At 41.2% G+C, this 17,789-nt stretch overlaps 2 protein-coding genes across 4 annotated transcripts in view; both read left to right on the forward strand.

The window, feature by feature from the left end:
- Nucleotides 1-11,753, forward strand: part of LOC118406387 — a 61,612-nt gene extending 49,859 nt beyond the window's left edge. For both annotated transcript variants that reach the window (XM_035806374.1, XM_035806375.1), the window contains exons 55-67: nt 422-625; nt 1,445-1,621; nt 2,177-2,308; nt 2,788-3,056; nt 3,688-3,862; nt 4,229-4,360; nt 5,027-5,200; nt 5,902-6,047; nt 6,498-6,686; nt 7,735-7,939; nt 8,861-8,929; nt 9,476-9,582; nt 10,506-11,753. In XM_035806374.1, the coding sequence (XP_035662267.1) occupies nt 422-625; nt 1,445-1,621; nt 2,177-2,308; nt 2,788-3,056; nt 3,688-3,862; nt 4,229-4,360; nt 5,027-5,200; nt 5,902-6,047; nt 6,498-6,686; nt 7,735-7,939; nt 8,861-8,929; nt 9,476-9,582; nt 10,506-10,580 (2,054 nt within the window). In that variant the 3' untranslated portion in view covers nt 10,581-11,753. The remainder of the gene's footprint in view (nt 1-421; nt 626-1,444; nt 1,622-2,176; nt 2,309-2,787; nt 3,057-3,687; nt 3,863-4,228; nt 4,361-5,026; nt 5,201-5,901; nt 6,048-6,497; nt 6,687-7,734; nt 7,940-8,860; nt 8,930-9,475; nt 9,583-10,505) is intronic.
- Nucleotides 11,754-12,423: 670 nt separating this feature from the next.
- The window catches only part of LOC118407231 (aldo-keto reductase family 1 member A1-A-like), an 8,919-nt gene continuing 3,553 nt past the window's right edge, over nt 12,424-17,789 (forward strand). Inside the window, exons 1-9 of one of the 2 annotated variants that reach the window (XM_035807683.1) lie at nt 12,424-12,608; nt 12,978-13,069; nt 13,992-14,156; nt 14,442-14,558; nt 15,717-15,794; nt 16,280-16,396; nt 16,795-16,892; nt 17,160-17,244; nt 17,644-17,727. In XM_035807683.1, the coding sequence (XP_035663576.1) occupies nt 13,001-13,069; nt 13,992-14,156; nt 14,442-14,558; nt 15,717-15,794; nt 16,280-16,396; nt 16,795-16,892; nt 17,160-17,244; nt 17,644-17,727 (813 nt within the window). In that variant the 5' untranslated portion in view covers nt 12,424-12,608; nt 12,978-13,000. Of the gene's footprint in view, nt 13,070-13,991; nt 14,157-14,441; nt 14,559-15,716; nt 15,795-16,279; nt 16,397-16,794; nt 16,893-17,159; nt 17,245-17,643; nt 17,728-17,789 lie in introns of both variants that reach the window. The other variant, XM_035807682.1, reaches the window with a different exon arrangement.

Raw genomic sequence — 17,789 nt, forward strand, 5'->3', positions numbered from 1 at the left:
CATGTTGTAGTCAGAAAGTGATAATTACATTAATTTCAGCACCAAGGACAGCACTTAATTACTTCAAACACTGAAGTTGCATACATGGGATCAAATTTCTAAGGGATTCTTGGAATGATGTTGGAAGGAATGATATTTGCAAGCAAAACCTAAAGACTCTCATGAGATTTAGAGATTCAGCAACCTTCAATGAATTTGGTCAACGGTTGCACAGTGTTAAGCCTGCTTAGTTATTAGCTGTAAAATGCTATAAAAATGCATTTTGGGACCTATATTATGGACCCGTTGTTTTTATTTATTTATTTCTGTTTTCTTTATACAGGGTTGACACACTCAGTACCATGTGCACTGCTTTTAACCCTGCAAGTTGCTCAAATACTCAATCCACACATGTAACAAACATGATCCTCTTACTAAACAGGTCCTGGCGATGAGACCTACACGTCCAGTACAACCATTGTGTCCGCATTTTGGCACGGGTTCAACGACCTGGACTCGGGCATAGACAAACACTTCTGGTGCGTCGGGGAGACCTCTGACCCGTCTGAGTGCAGCGTCATGGACTGGACAGACACTGGGCTGGTGCAGGAGCGAACAGTCACACTTTCAAAGAGTCTGACCAGTGGTGAGGACATTATATTTTGAAGAAGAGTTAATCTATCATTTCCAGACGTTTCAGTGTATAGGGCAGTGCACATCTCTGTTTTTCTAGCCATTAGGTCATATTGAGAACATGCACAGCATTATTTGTTATGTTGATAAGTTTCTAATAATTATGCCAGTGTCTATTTGGAGATGTTAATAATAGTGACCATGTAAAATGGGAGTGTCAGAGGATATTAGAATGTTCAAAAATGATTCACTGATGTACAAAAAGAGAATTCAAACCATTTTTTTTATCTTAACGAGATTGTACAGAGCAAGTTCATTAGACCACTTTCAAGGCAATAAACTAAGAAGTTGGAAATAACATGGCACAGAAATAGCGGTGGACATTTGTTTTGAAGGCTGATAAATTGCAGACAGGAGGGAAGCAGTTGTTGTCGTGGGCACTTGTCTGACACAGTAGAAATGCCCTATTAGATCAAAATGGAAACTTTTCCTTGTGTACAGAATTTTATTGTAATTCTGGAGTTTTCGATTTTTGATGTAACGTTATCAGGACAATGTTACTTCAACAAAGTGAATGGCCAGGATGCTGCTGCAGCTGAGCATCAGACAATTACATCAGAATGGAAACTCTTCCTTGTGTGTATAGGATTTCATTGTAAGACTTGAGTTTTTATTTTATTTTTCATGTATCAGGGCAACGTTACTTCAACAAGGTGAAGGGTCAGGATGCTGCTGGGCACCAGACTATCAGATCAGAATGGAAACTCTTCCTTGTGCGTATAGGATATTTCATTGTAAGACTTGAGTTTTTATTTTATTTTTCATGTATCAGGGCAACGTTACTTCAACAAAGTGAAGGGTCAGGACGCTGCAGGTCACCAGTCACCAGTCGCAGTGTCTGATGGGTTCCTTGTGGACACCTCCCCTCCCATACCAGAGGCCAACCTACAGATAGGGGACAACCTGCTCATCAATCCTTCATTTGAGGACACTGTAGCCGGTGGAGCAGGTAATGATCTTAACACTGTTGTTTTAAGACTTGATAATTACAGTTGAAACTGTCCAAAAAACCAATCTGGTCTATGTATAGACATGATCATTTGAATGCTTGTATCAATGGAAAAATTATCTGATGGACTAAAAAAAGTCACTGACCATCAGGTAGTCCTTATGTATGTAGAGGTAAGACTAAATATGATAATAAACAGTTTAAAAATACATTGAATTTCAATAATCTTGTTGTACTTAGTAATACATGTACATGCAATTAGTGAATATTTGTTGCAAAATGGAACTGTAAATTATGAAATTTTTGCAGTGATTTAATGTTCGTAGTTTTTGTGCTGACCTCAAACTTATCACGCTGCAAATGTGCACTGTCTTGGATAACGCTTGAAGTCTGTAATTGTTTCAACCGTGGACGACTCCTTTCTCCTCCTACAATGAAATGAAGTGACCCTATAAATCAGTATACAATAACCTCTAAACATACCATAACAACTTTGTTAGTTTCTGACTATAGTTATCTCAACTATTAAAACACTGTGAAAACTGTTCCTTAAAGGTTGGGTACTGGAAGGCGACTCCGTGGTCCAGCAGATCTCCTCCTTACCTACTGATGACTTCCAGACGAAGCACGGACGTTCTCATCTCCTTCTTCATGGCAGCATGTCTCAGACTTTCACCACTGTGGCAGGTATGTCACAATGTTTGTTTGCTTGTATTGCATATAAAACAGGTGCCTTGCTTTCGGTAGGTCATGAGTTCGATCCTGACCGAGTCATATCAGAATCATAAAAAATGATACATGCTGCTTTCTCTGCTTAGCACTCAGCATTCAGGAAAGATTATAGAAGTTGAAAACACACCACTACCAAAACTAAACCCCTGCTGTAGTGATTGCGCAAAGTTGTGTGGCCCAGGGCTAACAGAGATGGGTGCTGTCCTATACGCTATCTCGTTTCAGTACCTCATGGAAAGGAGTATTATTTATTTATTTATTTGTTCAGCTGTTTACAAACAGCCAGGGCTGCCCAACTAGCCGTAGGCTATTGCTAAGGGCTAACCCTGAGCATTCAGGGGCCAGTCCCTGGCTTAGGCACTTACCTGGGCAAATATGCTGCAAATTATAGATTTTGCATTGATTTACAGTCCATCTTTAATTTCTGTTAACAGGCCAAGAATACCGCATCAGCTTTTTTGCCAACCAAGACCTGACAACGGACGTCCCCCGCCTGACCCAGGAGGGTTTGCTGACAGCGCCGGGTCTTCATCAGGTCTTCAAACTGCGGAACAGACAGGTGTCAACTGTCGACACCACCTCTACAGAGCAGTGGGACACCTGGCAAAAACAGATCTTCTACTTCACTGCTGTTGGCACCGGCTCAACTGTCACCGTCCAGTCTGTGGGTACGAAGGCTGGGATTTCGCTGGATAACTTTATGGTATGTAACCGTGGCATAGTGTTTTCTATTCATATTTTCAAAGCACTAATCTATAAAGCTGGCTTCACACAACAGGAAAGTAGCTTGCCCAATGAGTTGCGAGATCTAGGAGGACATTGGTGCAGCAGTATGGCCTCTGAGCCAACCACTGAGTGATTTGCAAAGGTTGCAGAGTCCCATCCAATGTTGTAGCGTAAATTTTCAGGCAAAAGATACGATCAAGTCTGAAGCAATTTTCAATTTCAGTGACCTTCTCTGATAATAAAAAAATTTGCTTCCCTTTTCATACATGTATACTGTTTTCATTAAAAGCATTATAGGGTGGCATTTAAACAGCTGTTACATTTTAAAGCATTGCCTTCTTTCATGATGTAAGGACGGTCCAACCTGGGCCTATGTAATTGGATATGGTACGTCCCCGCTCAGTGGGATTGCTTGGTTGTAAGCGTCGCCCAAGCCGGAAAGAACCCGCCCAGTCCTACCTTGGGTTTAAGATTATCTCTGTTAACATACCCACTTTGAAACTGTGAGCTACTTTAAAACTCTTGGCTACTGGCTTTATTGTGTCCTTTGCTGAATAGACAATTATATTGTAGACAAGTTTACAACAGTCTGTTTTCCTCAACACCAGGTGGAACCAGTGACCTATGCCACCACCCAGTTCAACTCCACAGCCGTCTATTATGGTTTCATCGACCTGACTGCCCAGACCCTGTCAGACTGGGGGTCGGTGTCGGCCAAGTGGAGCATGGTGGATCCAGAGTCTCCTATTGTGGACTACTCCTGGGCAATTGGAACAGCCAGAGGTACAATTATATTATTAGTACAAAACACTATGTAAGAGCTCCTTTGAGTTTAGGCTGTTTCCTGACAGTACAGTCGAAAATACTAGCCTCTTTCAGGTTTCTTTTGTTGACTGTTCTATTTCACTTGTCAAGTGTAAGACCTCGTTCATACAAGGACTGGCAAATTACATGTAGGATTCACCCAGACACAGGATTGATCTGATTTGCAAGTACTGAATAGAAACGATCCAAATGTAGCTCTGAGGGCTTTGATCCTGATATGCCAAATCTTGATATGAATTGGGTGCAAGAATGGCGTGTAGGAATGCACAGCATATGCAAACTACGAATACTACGTAATGACTATCCGATATCTGATTTTGAAAGGTGGAACACAGCTACAGCCCTTCAGAGCTATTGGAGTCCAGGAAAGCGCACAGAACAGCGGGCTTTTCCTGCATCACGGTTCCTACGTACATGTGACTGTCATGGCAACCAATGCAGCAGGGCTGTCTGCAGGTAAGCTTTTGTTGCCATTGACCTATGGGGCCTTTGGTACATACACAATGTACAAAAGGTTGGTAATAGAAAGCGAGGTTCTGTTTTGTATCAGATTCTGCATAGTTATTAATTTTAACAGTGAGTTGACAGGTAGTTTTATGACTTTGAAAGTTTGAAAGATATTAAAAAGTTAAACCTGGATTTACTCTTCACAAATGAAGCTCTCAGAAAATGATTTGCCATCTTTTCTTTGGCTGAGATTGTTTGGAAATGGAAGAAACCGTGTGGTAATCCACAAGTTTATTTATAAATTAATGATTTTCTGCATGAAATGAAGTGAAACACACATGATCACGAAAGTTGTATATTAGTGTTGATATCATACCTAGGCCAGTCTGTATTTTACAGTGTCACACAGGCTTCTTCTCTATCCCACATATAACTGGCATGGTAAAAATGTGAATACTGGATTTGGATGTTAGAATGATTGATGTTCTCACAGTGTTTTGTTTGTGGGTACCATTTTATTCTCACCCTCTATTTTTATGGGTATGATACAAAAGGTTCAATACAGCACAGTTTGTTCCACGTTACTTTTGGTAGGAACCTCAGGTTATACGGAATACGTTGTGCTGTAGTCTCTATGATTGTGTAATAACCACTTAAGCTATTGCTTTTCAACAGTGCTATATTCAGAGCCTGCTCTGGTTGACCTGACTCCACCGGTGATGGGGACGGTACTGGATGGAAACACCGATGACGTGGACGTGGAATACCAGAACAGTGACATCATCTGTGCCAGCTGGTCTGACGTTAACGATGGAGAGAGTGGCATCAACTACTGTGAATGGGCACTAGGTCAGTGGTCAGACATTAAAGAAGAGGCTTTGAAAATTGTCTATGCAGAGATTATGAATCATAGATATCCACAGAGCTAACCTACATTAATTCAAATACAGTATCACGCCATAAAGTCTTTCATTTCTGCTAGACTAACTTAAAAAAGTTTGTATGCCATTTTATATATTCTATTAATATGTATATCCAAGGAGCATAGCTCATGTTTCTAAAGCGCTGTTTTCAAGCTTCTCAAAAACGACTCTACTTCTAGAAGTATACTTCTTCTTTGTGATGAAGCTGCAAGCTTGTGGTCCCAATCATGAATCTATGCCAGCCTTACAAAAAGAAAGTTTGTATCTTTCTGATGAAGACAACAGAGCAGCTACCAATATGTTGTCAGAGAAAGAAACTAAGGCTTTACAATGTCATGTATATCAAAGAAAACTGTTTTTTAAGTATTGATTTGCCAACCTGATGAAAGTATTTACAGATATAGCATCTGTTAACATAATTCCTCCAGGTCATATATCTGCAAGCCTATAGAAGAATGCCAATTAGAAATGATATCTCCAATGCAAAGTCCCTATGTATGATGCACTCCATCATATGGAAAATGTGCATTCTAAAGACCCCTCAAGCCAAACACACTGTTTTTCAAAGTTGGTGCTTTATATTGTGTAACTTGGCTGACAAAACGAAAATTTTACTGAATTGTGCAGGTACAACTCCACACCTGGCCAACCTGATGAGGTTCACCACAAGCTACATCGTGGATGGAGTGGGAGCCTGTATTGACTCATCTGGGTTCATCGCTCATGGAACAAAGATTTATGTCATTGTGCGCTGTCATAACCACGCGGGACAGGTCAGTGAAAATAATAAAAATATTCTATATTACAAGTACATCAAGTTTCAGTGAGATTGAGTGAGAGAGGGAGTGGGTGGTTTAGTGGGTTTGTGGGTGGGTGGCTGGGTGGGTGGGTGTGTGGGTGTGTGTTTGAGTGAGAGTGAGTGAGTGAGTGAGTGAGTGAGTGAGTGAGTGAGTGAGTGAGTTTGTGAGTGAGTGAGTGTGAGTGGGTAAGGGTGTGAGCGAGCGAGTGAGTTGAAGTGAGTGAGTTGAAGTGAGTGGGTGACAAAGTAATAAAATGAATGAATGAGTTGAAGTGAGTGAGTGTGAGTGTGATTGTGAGCGAGCAAGTTGAAGTGAGTAAGTGACAAAGTAAATGAATGAATGAATAGAAGTGAGTGAGTGAGATTGAGTAAATGAGTACATATTAATAGCTTCCACTTTACCATTGTTTCATCAATCCTACAGTCTGCCACAGCCAGCTCAGACGGAGTGGTCCTGACCTCTGTGCCCCCCAGTATTGAGCACGCCTATGTCACGGTTGTGATCGAGCCCGTGACTCAGTACGCACCCAGGAACCACTACCAGTACTCCCCGGACAAGCTGCACATCGCGTGGGGAGGATTCGAGGACCCGTCCGGGATCTATTACTTCGAGGTAAAGTTCTCCTTTATACATTTACTTGAACGATGAGACAAGAAGCGTCCTGTTCAACCAAGAAGTGTTATAGGATATATGTGAATTCTTTTTACACAACCAGCAGGTTGCTTGCGTTTCGATGTCTCTCAGACACATTTGTCAGAACTTCTAACAGGAATTCTGCTTCTCACTGCTATATGTAGCCGATGTACAATAAACATGTAGGTGGCGCTTTTGCGGTGAGAAAACAATCCCAAACGTGGCTAAGCTTGTATCCCTTGTCCCACTTCATCACTGGGGTTGACTTTCTTATCCAGATCGCCTCCTTGATCCACCATGCCCGCCTGTTGTCTTCCTTGTCTATAACCTTGGCCCCTAGTGTTATAGTTAGTGCCCTGAATATGAAATGTATAAGGACAACAACATTGGACCCAGGCCACACCAGAGTTCCAATCCTTCAAGTATCCTATTACACCACTTCCACCTTACACCATGCTACCACTCTGCAAAATTCAGATCACTGTGTACACAGCTGTGAATACACACCAAGGCAAACACACAGACCAAAAACTGTGTAAACATTTTTATTATATGTTGAAGTTTTTAACTGTCATTCAACACAAACAAATTGTTCACCTTGAATTTTTAGTCGCACATCCCTCAACCTTTTTCAGGAGTGATGATGCAATTACCCTGAGCACGTGACCTAGGGACATGTGACTCAAGTAAAGAATCGTAGATGCGTGGCAAGTTGTATCGGCCCCCGTCTCTGTAAAGTGTCGGCTGGTGTGCTCTTATGTAGATGGCCTCCTTTACCCCCCTCGAAAAGTAATCCAAAGTAAATGAATCACCACTCCTGATGAAGATCAATGGATGTGCAATCGAATAATTCAAGTTGAGCAATTTGTGTTGAATGACAGTTAAAACTTCAATATAGATTGTACCAACACATATGAGCTTTCATGCTAATATTTTTATTATATATTGTCATTCTCAATACTATCAATTGAAAGCAAACTGCTATTTGATCACCATAAATCTTCTATGATTTCATTTTAATCTGCAGTACATGGTCGAGGGTCCAGACTTCACCTTAGCTTGGCAGGAGATGCCCTGGACAGGAGAGCACACGGCGACCCTGACTGACCTGCAGCTCATTCCCGGGGACACCTACATCGTCAGTGTCCGGTCTGTGAACTTCCTGGGGATGCAGAGTGACTCTGTCTCCACGGAGGTCAACATCGCACATCACGGGAGGCCTTTGGTCAATGGTAGGTTTACATGTACTGTAAATGCATTTAAGTTCACTTGGATTTACTTATGTGGTAGTGGGAAAATGGAGTGTTAACGGTGGTTTTAAGCTTGCGGTAGTACCATAGACTGTAGTCTCGTACTATAATGGAAAAATGTTCATGGTGGTTTTACGTTCGCGGTAAAGTGGTCAATGCAAAAACTGCGAAGTTCGACATAAAACCACCGCAAACATTTCTGCATTTTATTTAATTTACAATATATCGATCTTAAATCAATCATGAATTGTGGTGACTAATCCATGTGATAATTGGGATCTTTCCAAATCCGGTGGAAGTATGAAATATGAATTCTACATGTGAAAATGTGAAAGTATGAAATATGAATTCTACATGTGAAAGTATGAAATATGAATTCTACATGTGAAAATGTAGTACTGAAGGGATATAAATGGAAAGTTATGGAAGGAATTGGCAGCCAATGGATTGAATGGATGGGTTCACAACATCCGACATTTCAGCACCACCTTCATGAACTGTTGTATTATGGTGATGACCTGCCCTAAGATGTATATGGTGTCATATTTGCATTTTGGTTCCTATAAACACTACATAAACCACCAAGTGAGCGAAGCAGGCCATTGACATTAATTATATAGCTATTATCATGTATCAAACTGACTCATGGGTGACACAAATCTTGCATAACATAATGTAATATAGATCTTTTGATCTTACGCACTTCAAAACATTTGTCAGATCATACATCGAGTTGAAAGTAATAAGCCCACTTCTAGTACACTTGACTACTACATGTATGGGTATGTGACATGTAGACTTCTGTTAAAGAACACACAAATGGAGAATAAAGATGGAGAAATTACTATTAAATGTCTATTGCCAAAGGGAGCCTTCACATTAATCAAATGTAATTTCTTTCAGGTGGACTCAAGTTGTCTTGGGTGAACTCAGACACACTGATGATCAACTGGGCTGGTGTGTTCAATGCCGGTAAGTAGCACCTTTCCGGTGACTCCAAAGAGTCTAGAATTTTCAGTACCGCAAACAAGATTTTTACATCGACAAACTAGATTTTTACATTTGTGCATAGACAGATTTTTTCTCAGCACCCTTTTTTCCAGCATTTGCAGAAATCTTGCCACTAATGTCAGACAAAATAATGAATCAAAGATCTGAGTGTAAAATGTTTTTGAAGGTTAGACCACATGACGATGTAGGTTAACAATATTCAAAAAATTAAATCTCTCCAACTGGGTATAAAAACAGATTTACTTCCCGACGTTTTGAGTGACATCCATCACTCTTCTTCAGCGTCACTAGAATGAACTGGCAGAAAAATTCAATGCAAGACTTAGCATATCTAACAAGAACAAAAAAACCGTTGAAAGTGTAAGGATTGTGTAAGGATCTCTGTGCAATGTTTTTACTCGTTACCCATTTTTCTGCCAATGCAACTTTGAAACCCAGTTAAAACCAGTCTTCCATTCTTGCTCAGTTCTTATATTTGAAATCAAATTTGAGTGTGCTTCTTTTTAGACTACTTCGAGGTGTCGGTGGGACTGGTGGAAGGTGGCAGTAAGGCTGGACTCTGGTATGAGACCAAATATACCAACATGACTGTTTCCAGTCTGGATCAGACAAAGGTTGGTAGGATGTTGCATTGTTGCAATTGTTGATACGGACCTACAACTGATCAAGTTTTGTTTGTAGAAATATGTTCTTAACACATTTTATATAACAGTGTCCTAGAATACATTTATGTTGTTATATTTCTATATTATATAAATATAGAATACAACACGGTGTATTCCGTATCACCCGAGGTACCAGCCAGACCGTGGGTCGGATTGCATGACGGCCGAAGGCCAGAGGGTGATCCGACCCGCGGGAGGGCTGGGACCAAGGGTGATGCGGAATGCACCGTGTTGTATTTTATTTATGTCATACCCTCCTGAGAAAACCACTGTTTTGATGCGAAATGTGTTGATACAAATTTGTTGCCCTTGAAAAAAAAGTGTTGCAACAGTAATGTTCCAACGTCCGAATCAGGTATTCGAACTTTCGATGGCGCCGTACTCGGCCCACTCGAAACAGTTCAATTTATTCGAATGGAGCCCGTGTGATAAGCCCGGGCCGTACGGAAAGTTATCAGCCGGTCCGGAACACCCGTATTAAACGTTTTTGCATCACAGGTATGACATAAATTCCTATATGCTGGTGACCAGGGTTTGGCAAAGGTTCAGATTCCAGGAGCCAGGAGACTGCATCTACTCGCCTCTTGTGTTTGAGTGGTTCCAACACTGGGAATCAAACCCGCGTTGGTGGTGAGGGTGCCAATTCCTAACCACTAGACTATAAACACCCAGGTTCGATTCCCAGTATGGGAAGCAATGAAACACATGTGAGAGGCGAGTAGAAACAGTCTCCTGGTTCCTGGGTATTCGAACCCAGGTCATGAGATGAAAAAGAAATGCCACTAACCACTACAGAAAAAGGTTGGACCATTTGGCATGGTCAGTTTGGCGGCGCTTGAATCCCCTGATTACACATTGTTTCAACATTTCAGGAGTACCACGTGGCTGTCAACGCCATCAACAGTGCTGGGATGTACAGCACTGTCACTGGGATGATGACTTCCTAAGTGAAGAAGACACAACTTTTGTTAAGACCTTGCTTAAGATATTTTTGATATGAAGGCTTTTAACTACAGTCAAAACTGCCCAAGAAGACCACTTAGGGGACTACTAAAAAATCCTTGTGGAAAATCATAGCTTGTCTGCCTGTACAGTACCAGAATCTTGTAATTTAATAAATTTACAATTTTGGAGGATCGAAACACTGTATACGGCCTTTATCAACAAGGTTGAGTTCAAGATACATGTGCCAGTAGGAAAAAACTATCAAAGGGACCGCGAAATAGTGGCCACATTGACCAGGTGGTCCTTATGTACATGTAGTTGAGGTCAGTTCTCCAGGTTTGACTGTATATTAATGGACAGGTGGTTCTTATGAAGAGGTTGTCACTAGCACAGGCCTGACTGTAAGCAATGACAAAGTGGTCCTTATGTAGAGGTGGTCACTTGTACAGGTTTGACTGTATACAAAGTGTGGTTTTATTGTTTTGCTTCTAATGGTGTGAATCAGATTCAAAACTGTGGATTTTTCATACATTGTGATGCCAACTCTGTTTGAATTGCCTCTAAACCCAGTGCATTTAGAACGTTGCCCGTTATACATCCTCTACTCAACAATATGCCAGTACGCTTTAACCACCAGTCTACTAAGGTAGCCCTTTGGCACTACATAAAGTTTGTATTTGGTTACCAGGTTAGGCTGTAGTAGGCTGTAGGGACAACGTTAAATATCGAAGAGGTTGCCTTGCTTTTCTTCAAATTACTTCAACAATAAAAAAACATGTGTGGCATTTCAAACAGCGTGTGGGTAACGTTATATGATTTGATCAATTTTCTGATCATATCTTGTAGTGCTGTGTTAGAAAGATAATGGAATCATTTGTGGCCTGCAAACTATTCTTGAAGAATTTTTTTTTAAAGCTGAGATGGAGTTAAACTATCTCAAAAGACACTGAAAGCATCCATGGTAGGGGTGAGAACAAGTTTCCTATCAATACAGGTATGTGTTGTATCTTTTACAACGGTGTCCATCTCATTGAGTGATTCTCACTAAGTTCCATCTAGATCTAGGAGATTGCTATTTGTCATCCCTGAACAAATGTGATAAATGAACATCTTGATCACAACTGTAACTATTTGAGTATTGTTGAAGAAACAAATAAATCAAGTGTGTGAGTGCATCCTGGCTTATGTACCTTTCTACCTCCATGAAAAATGGAGGTATAGTTTTTGTTCTGTGTGCATGTTTGTGTGTTTGAGTGGGTGTGCGAGTATGTGTTTGTGTTTTTGTGTGCGTACATGTTTGTGTGTGCATGTGAGTGTGTGTATCTGTAGCTGTGTGTGTGTGTGTCTGTATCTGTGTGCGTTACCGTATGTAGCTGTGTGTGTTATGTGTGTCTGTAGCTGTGTGTGTTCGTGTGTGTACCTTTGTGTGTTTGTGTGTAGCTGTGTGTGTCTGTAGCTGTGTGTGTGTCTAGCTTTGTGTGTGTGTGTATGTGTGTGTGGTAGCTGTGTGTATGTGTTTGTGTGTGTAGCTGTGTGTGTGTGTGTGTGTGTGAATTTCATGCAGCCATGCCTATGAAGGTGAACGTCATGCATAGATGCCAAGATGTAAATGTCTCAAGTAGTTGTCAGTTCTCTGATCTCCCTTTATTTCCACTTTTACAACAATTTCTGGATACTTTCAAACAACAAACGCTTGAATATCACATGGAACTGACATTGTACCTATGCAAAGACCGAGAATGGACTTTGGAATCTTCTGTTGACCCTAGCAGGCCAATGCATGACCTAGATGAGTTCACATAGAGGTCAACGTTCTAAAGGGCGTTTGGCTGTGTTGAGAAGCAACCTTGAACCTTGAACGTGGACACCGGGGGGTGCGATGCAACGTTGGTAGAGGCATGTGGGTTTGACTACGTGTAAATCTTGTGTTAAACTAATGCCCTCGACTTAGGAAGCAGCAAGCGTTGGCTCGACGGTTTGTCAAGACTTGGCTTTGATTGAAGTAAGGCAAAACGGGGCTTAGAATTAAGGTACGTCGTACCTGTCATGCGATTGCATGTATGTAAAAAAAAAATACTATGTATGTAGGCCCGTTGACATTCATTGTAGGCCATTGTACGATTTTCATGTATAATTTTCAAGCAGGCTGTGACAGAACCAAACGCCGACAAGGACCTTTCTGTTAATGTTACAAGACAGCTGAAGTTTGTACGACTTCTGCACGACTATCCTACGAATTTCCTCAGCTCACGATCGTAAGCATTTGGCCTAGTCTGCCTTTGTCGTTTCAACTATATACTTAAGATTTAGACTTTATATTAACCTTAATTCGATATCACGTGAAAACGAGTCATGACAAGGCAGTTTCTTTGGCTTGTTGCTCACTTGTTATTTTGCAGATTCATTTGAGACTAGAGGGGACATGGCAATGCTCAGAGCACAACTGCGGACAGGCGGTTCCATGCCCCTTTTAGGACTGGGTACATGGGCGGTAAGATCGTGACTTTGTTAAGTCGCACAGGATAACTTCCGCCATTAGGGTCACTGCCTATGGGGTAACACCCGTTTGGTACACTGTAGGTACAAGCTGCGAAATACCAGGCTTGAATTATAAGGTGTAATCCACTCATATCATGAAGGACTCCTTCTCTCTTCTCGATAAGTGTGGTGGGATATTTTGGCTGTAGCATTATGAACGTGAATCGCATTTTTTAATAGAGATGCCGTCAACTGGAAACAAATTGTTGCTGAGCCGGTTTCAATGATCTGAAATCCTGAACCTTGAACCTTGAACGTGGACCTTTGGGACGCCATCATTGGTCACAATGGTCGAAATCTGAAAGGCTAAAATATACAGTGCTTAATTTTATGGATGACATCCTCTGGAGACCCCAAAACTGATGCACAAGGGCAAAAAAAGAAAAATCCGGCAAAAGCAATGCTGCTAAGCCACAGGACTAAACATCCAGTCCATTCTTTCCTGGCTTTGTTCTCCTTTAGTAAGACAATAAGAGACAATCATTTCAATGATGTTTTATTGCCAAGAGGGAATTTCAAACAAAGGCGATGTGCCCCCGGGCCCCATGCCCTGACCATAGAGAGCAGATGAAATTCTGATATCTTTTAGAACAGGCGAAAATCAATGCGCGCTTGGATGTCATCCTTAGGCCAGTGTGATCTAAAGGTGGTATCTCACTGCACTTGGGACACCGGTGCAGCACTGTGGGGTTCGAAAGATAACGAATTTCAAAGATAAATTTTCTTACGTTTTATGTATTTTGCTGTTTTCTAAGTCATACTTTTTCGTATTATGCAATAACTAATTTATAATAAAAAAATCGGCAAAAATAACACAACAGTGCCGCAGTGCCGCACCGGTGCCCTAAGCGCAGTGAGATACCACCTTAATGTAGGCACTTGAAGGAGAATGCTGTAAGGCCGTGAAGACAGCTCTAGATCTCGGTTATCGGCACATCGACACGGCTGAGATCTACCTGAACGAGAGGGAAATCGGGCAGGCTCTCACGGAGAAGATGGGAGAAGGTGTGAAGAGGGAGGATCTCTTTATTGTCACCAAGGTTTGTCTATATATAAGTTTTTGAAAGTTCTTCTTGCACCAAATGGTATTTTACATAAACGAACAATTAAAAAGACGAAGGTCAAGGTAGATTTTTTGCCTCCTTGGTACTGCAGTAAAACTTCCGTATTTTGTATCTTTTGTCTTGGACATGGTATATAAGGTCTTGATTTTTTTCGTGATAGGTAGATTTTCATATAAGAAAGAAGCAGTGTGGGTTTAGGCCCCCTAGCAGCTTGTGTTGGAACTGCAGTGGTGTTTTTTTCTTTTCTTTTCTTTTTCATAGCTGTTTGAAACCCGTCACCATCCCGACGATGTCTTACCGGCCTGCCAGAACAGTCTGCAAAAACTGGGACTAGACTATCTGGACTTGTACCTCATGCACTGGCCTTATGCCAGCAAGGTATGTAACTGCACCATACATACATAATGTGTTCAGTCATCACTTCCTATCACTCTGTGGTGAACGTCACAACGTATTGGAAGCAATACCTCCCTGTTAATAAATGGCCTCTTCTATTGATCCCATGATATAGAATCATGGGGTCAAAGCATGGATGTAATATCTTATATTACGTCCATGACATTAGTTATCTCGGCCAAGTTTGATGAATCGGCTATGTCTACCACCTCTGGGGTCCGAGTTGCGGGAGTGACAGGAAATAGAGTTCAAAGAGTTGGTAAAATCCATTCGTCAACTTTGGCTCTAACAGCTTACAAAATTTCCGGGTCATGGGGTTAATGGAAGAGGCTACTATTTCACGGAGAGGTATTGTCTATCTCTATTGTCACAAAAGATATTTCTCATGCTAGTCACATTCGGCTTAGAGTGACAGGAAGTAATCAATGGACGCACATGGTGTTAATTTTTATTGTATGATAAATGAACGCCGGACATGCAATATACTTTTAATACTGTAAATGATGAGACTTTCGCGATGGTTTTACATGCATATTCGCGGTTTTCGAGGTGGCCTCTTCACTGCAAACTTAAAACCACCGCGAACATTTTCCTTCATCTGTATTCTGCTCGCGACGACTACGACAACCCTTCTCGGAACATGTACGTTCTGTATATTGTAACAGTATCATAATGATGAAATTTTGAGGGATGGTGGTCTTAGCGAACTTGTAACCACCACGAACTGTCCATTTTCCAAATGCCGCGAAATTGAATCGCCTCGAACTTAAATGCGTATGTAGTACTTCTGGGGGGTATGAGTTCTTCGAACAATTTGTATCTTACTTCCGAAAAGGCAAGTTCAACGAAAAAGGTTATAGACAGGGAAGACAACTAGCGAACACGGTGGATCAAGGAGGCGATCTGGATGAGAAAGTCAGGAGGAGGGGGGGGGGGGGGGGTTACAAGCTTAGCCACGTTTGGGATTGTTTTCTCGCCGCAAAAGCACCACCTACATCGACTACATATAGCGGTGAGAAGCAGAACTCCCGTTAGAAGTTCTGACGAAGGTGTCTGAGAGACATCGAAACGTAAGCAATGTAGGTACCTGCTGGTTGTGTAAAAAGAATTCTCCTATGTCCAATTTGTATCTTGCTACAGAGGGGTGATAACCTACATCCAGTCGATGAAAATGGGCAGCGTGCATACGGCGACACCCACTATCTCGACACGTGGAAGGTGAGAGATAGTTGATGTATACCACCATGTTTTAGTTGAACTGGTCAAGTACAGTTTAACACACCCATCTCAACCTATATTCAACATCACACAGACACAAAGAAACGAGATGAAGCCGAACATATTTACAAATTGTATTCGAGTAGTTTTAGAACTCATTTGTTATAATTTCATTTTGTATGAGAATTTCCGTCACTTATACTACGACTTCTATGTTTCTATTGTCTGTACTTAGCCCGATAGAGCATAGATACACAACAAGTACTGTCATTCATTATCTGTGCAGAAGTTACCATTATAAGTGTATTTTGAATTCTGAACACGAAAGGTAATGCGGACCACCAATTGTTGACATCATCGGTTAGATTTAGTTTTGTAACGTTTGTTACAAATGATATAAGAATGATGTCTGGTACATTGAGCTTGAATTGCAATTGAACACCATAAGAATGTCGTCAATGAACATGAGAAAATGTATTGAACAGGCAATGGAGAAACTTGTGGACGCAGGACTGGTGAAGGCCATTGGTCTGTCCAACTTCAACATCTCACAGATGGAGGAAATCCTGACCAATGGGAGGATCAAACCAGCTGTCAATCAAGTGAGTGTAGTTCCGCCTCTTATTGCTACTCCTACACAAACTAGTTCTAAACTGGCATATGGCATTCATCTTTTTATCAAATGATTTTTTTTTCTTGCATTAAATCTACATTATGTGAATTCTGTCGAACCGATTTCTCACCTATGCGACTATGTATTCTGGCTAAGCCATCCTTCCCAATTTGTGGGAACAACTTTGGAGCCGGGCCAAGAGAACCTTCCCATCCTGAGAGTATCCGGTTACACCCACTTTCGCCTCACATCCTGTCACTACTACTATTCTACAACGCTCAAATCACTGCATTCTTTTTTCACGGGGGCCAATCAAAGATTAAGATTGACAGTTGATTGAGCGGTAAGTAAGTTGATTGAAATACGGTTTATTTTTGCTGTTTCCAGGTTGAGAGCCACCCGTACCTAACATGTAACCGACTGCTGAAATACTGCACGGAAAAGGGGATTGTGATGACAGCTTACTGCCCTCTAGGAGCTCCGGGGTAAACTGCATCATTCTATCCTATTTCATCTACTCGTATGATGATGATGACAAATAACGTGCAATTATACCAGACACTACGTTTTGACAATAGATGGCGACAGATGTTGACTGAGCTTCACCTTATTACCAAGTGTGTGTGTATCTGATAAACAAAATATACTAATGCAGAATATCAGCTAACCAACTGCTTTTTTCATAGATATAGATTTATGCTTATATTTGGGCTCTTTTCGAAACTTGACGATGATTATTTTTCTCCATACAGGGTACATGGCAGTGATTATACTTCTGCTTTAAACGATCCCATCATCAAAACTATAGGAGACAAGTATGGAAAATCAGCGGCACAGGTCAGTTGATAGTTTCCCATCTGTATCTGCAACACACACTGTATTTTCCTAAACACACTGTATTTTCCCATGCAGAGCCTCACCTGCGTTCTCTGCAACAGTCTACTCATTGGGGAGACTGTGGTAAACCGGGATGAGGTTTCCATTTTTGTGCGCGTGGTCATTTACCGGGTGTCAGGCAATCTGCAAGTCGATTTTACCTAAATGATAATTTAGGCGATTCCCTGATTTTCTTGTTAGCTTGTTAGAGGCCAAACCCACAAAAGCGTTACTAGAACCTTTCCCCAAGTATACTGTATTTAGACTCTACATAGGAGATTGTATACATCGTTAAATTGTATGATTTTATTTTCCATATCACGTCATAGGTTACAGCAACATTGTCTATCAATCAAACAGGTGTGTCTAAGGTGGCAGGTACAAAGGGGTGTGGTTGTCATTCCAAAGAGCTCAAATCCTTCAAGGTTGAAGGAAAACTCCCAGGTAAACTCAATAATCTTGATTTTTTTTCGGTCTTGCTTGTGCCATTTCCAAAATACACAATG

Source organism: Branchiostoma floridae, chromosome 19, assembly GCF_000003815.2.
Source record: "Branchiostoma floridae strain S238N-H82 chromosome 19, Bfl_VNyyK, whole genome shotgun sequence".
NCBI lineage: Eukaryota > Metazoa > Chordata > Leptocardii > Amphioxiformes > Branchiostomatidae > Branchiostoma > Branchiostoma floridae.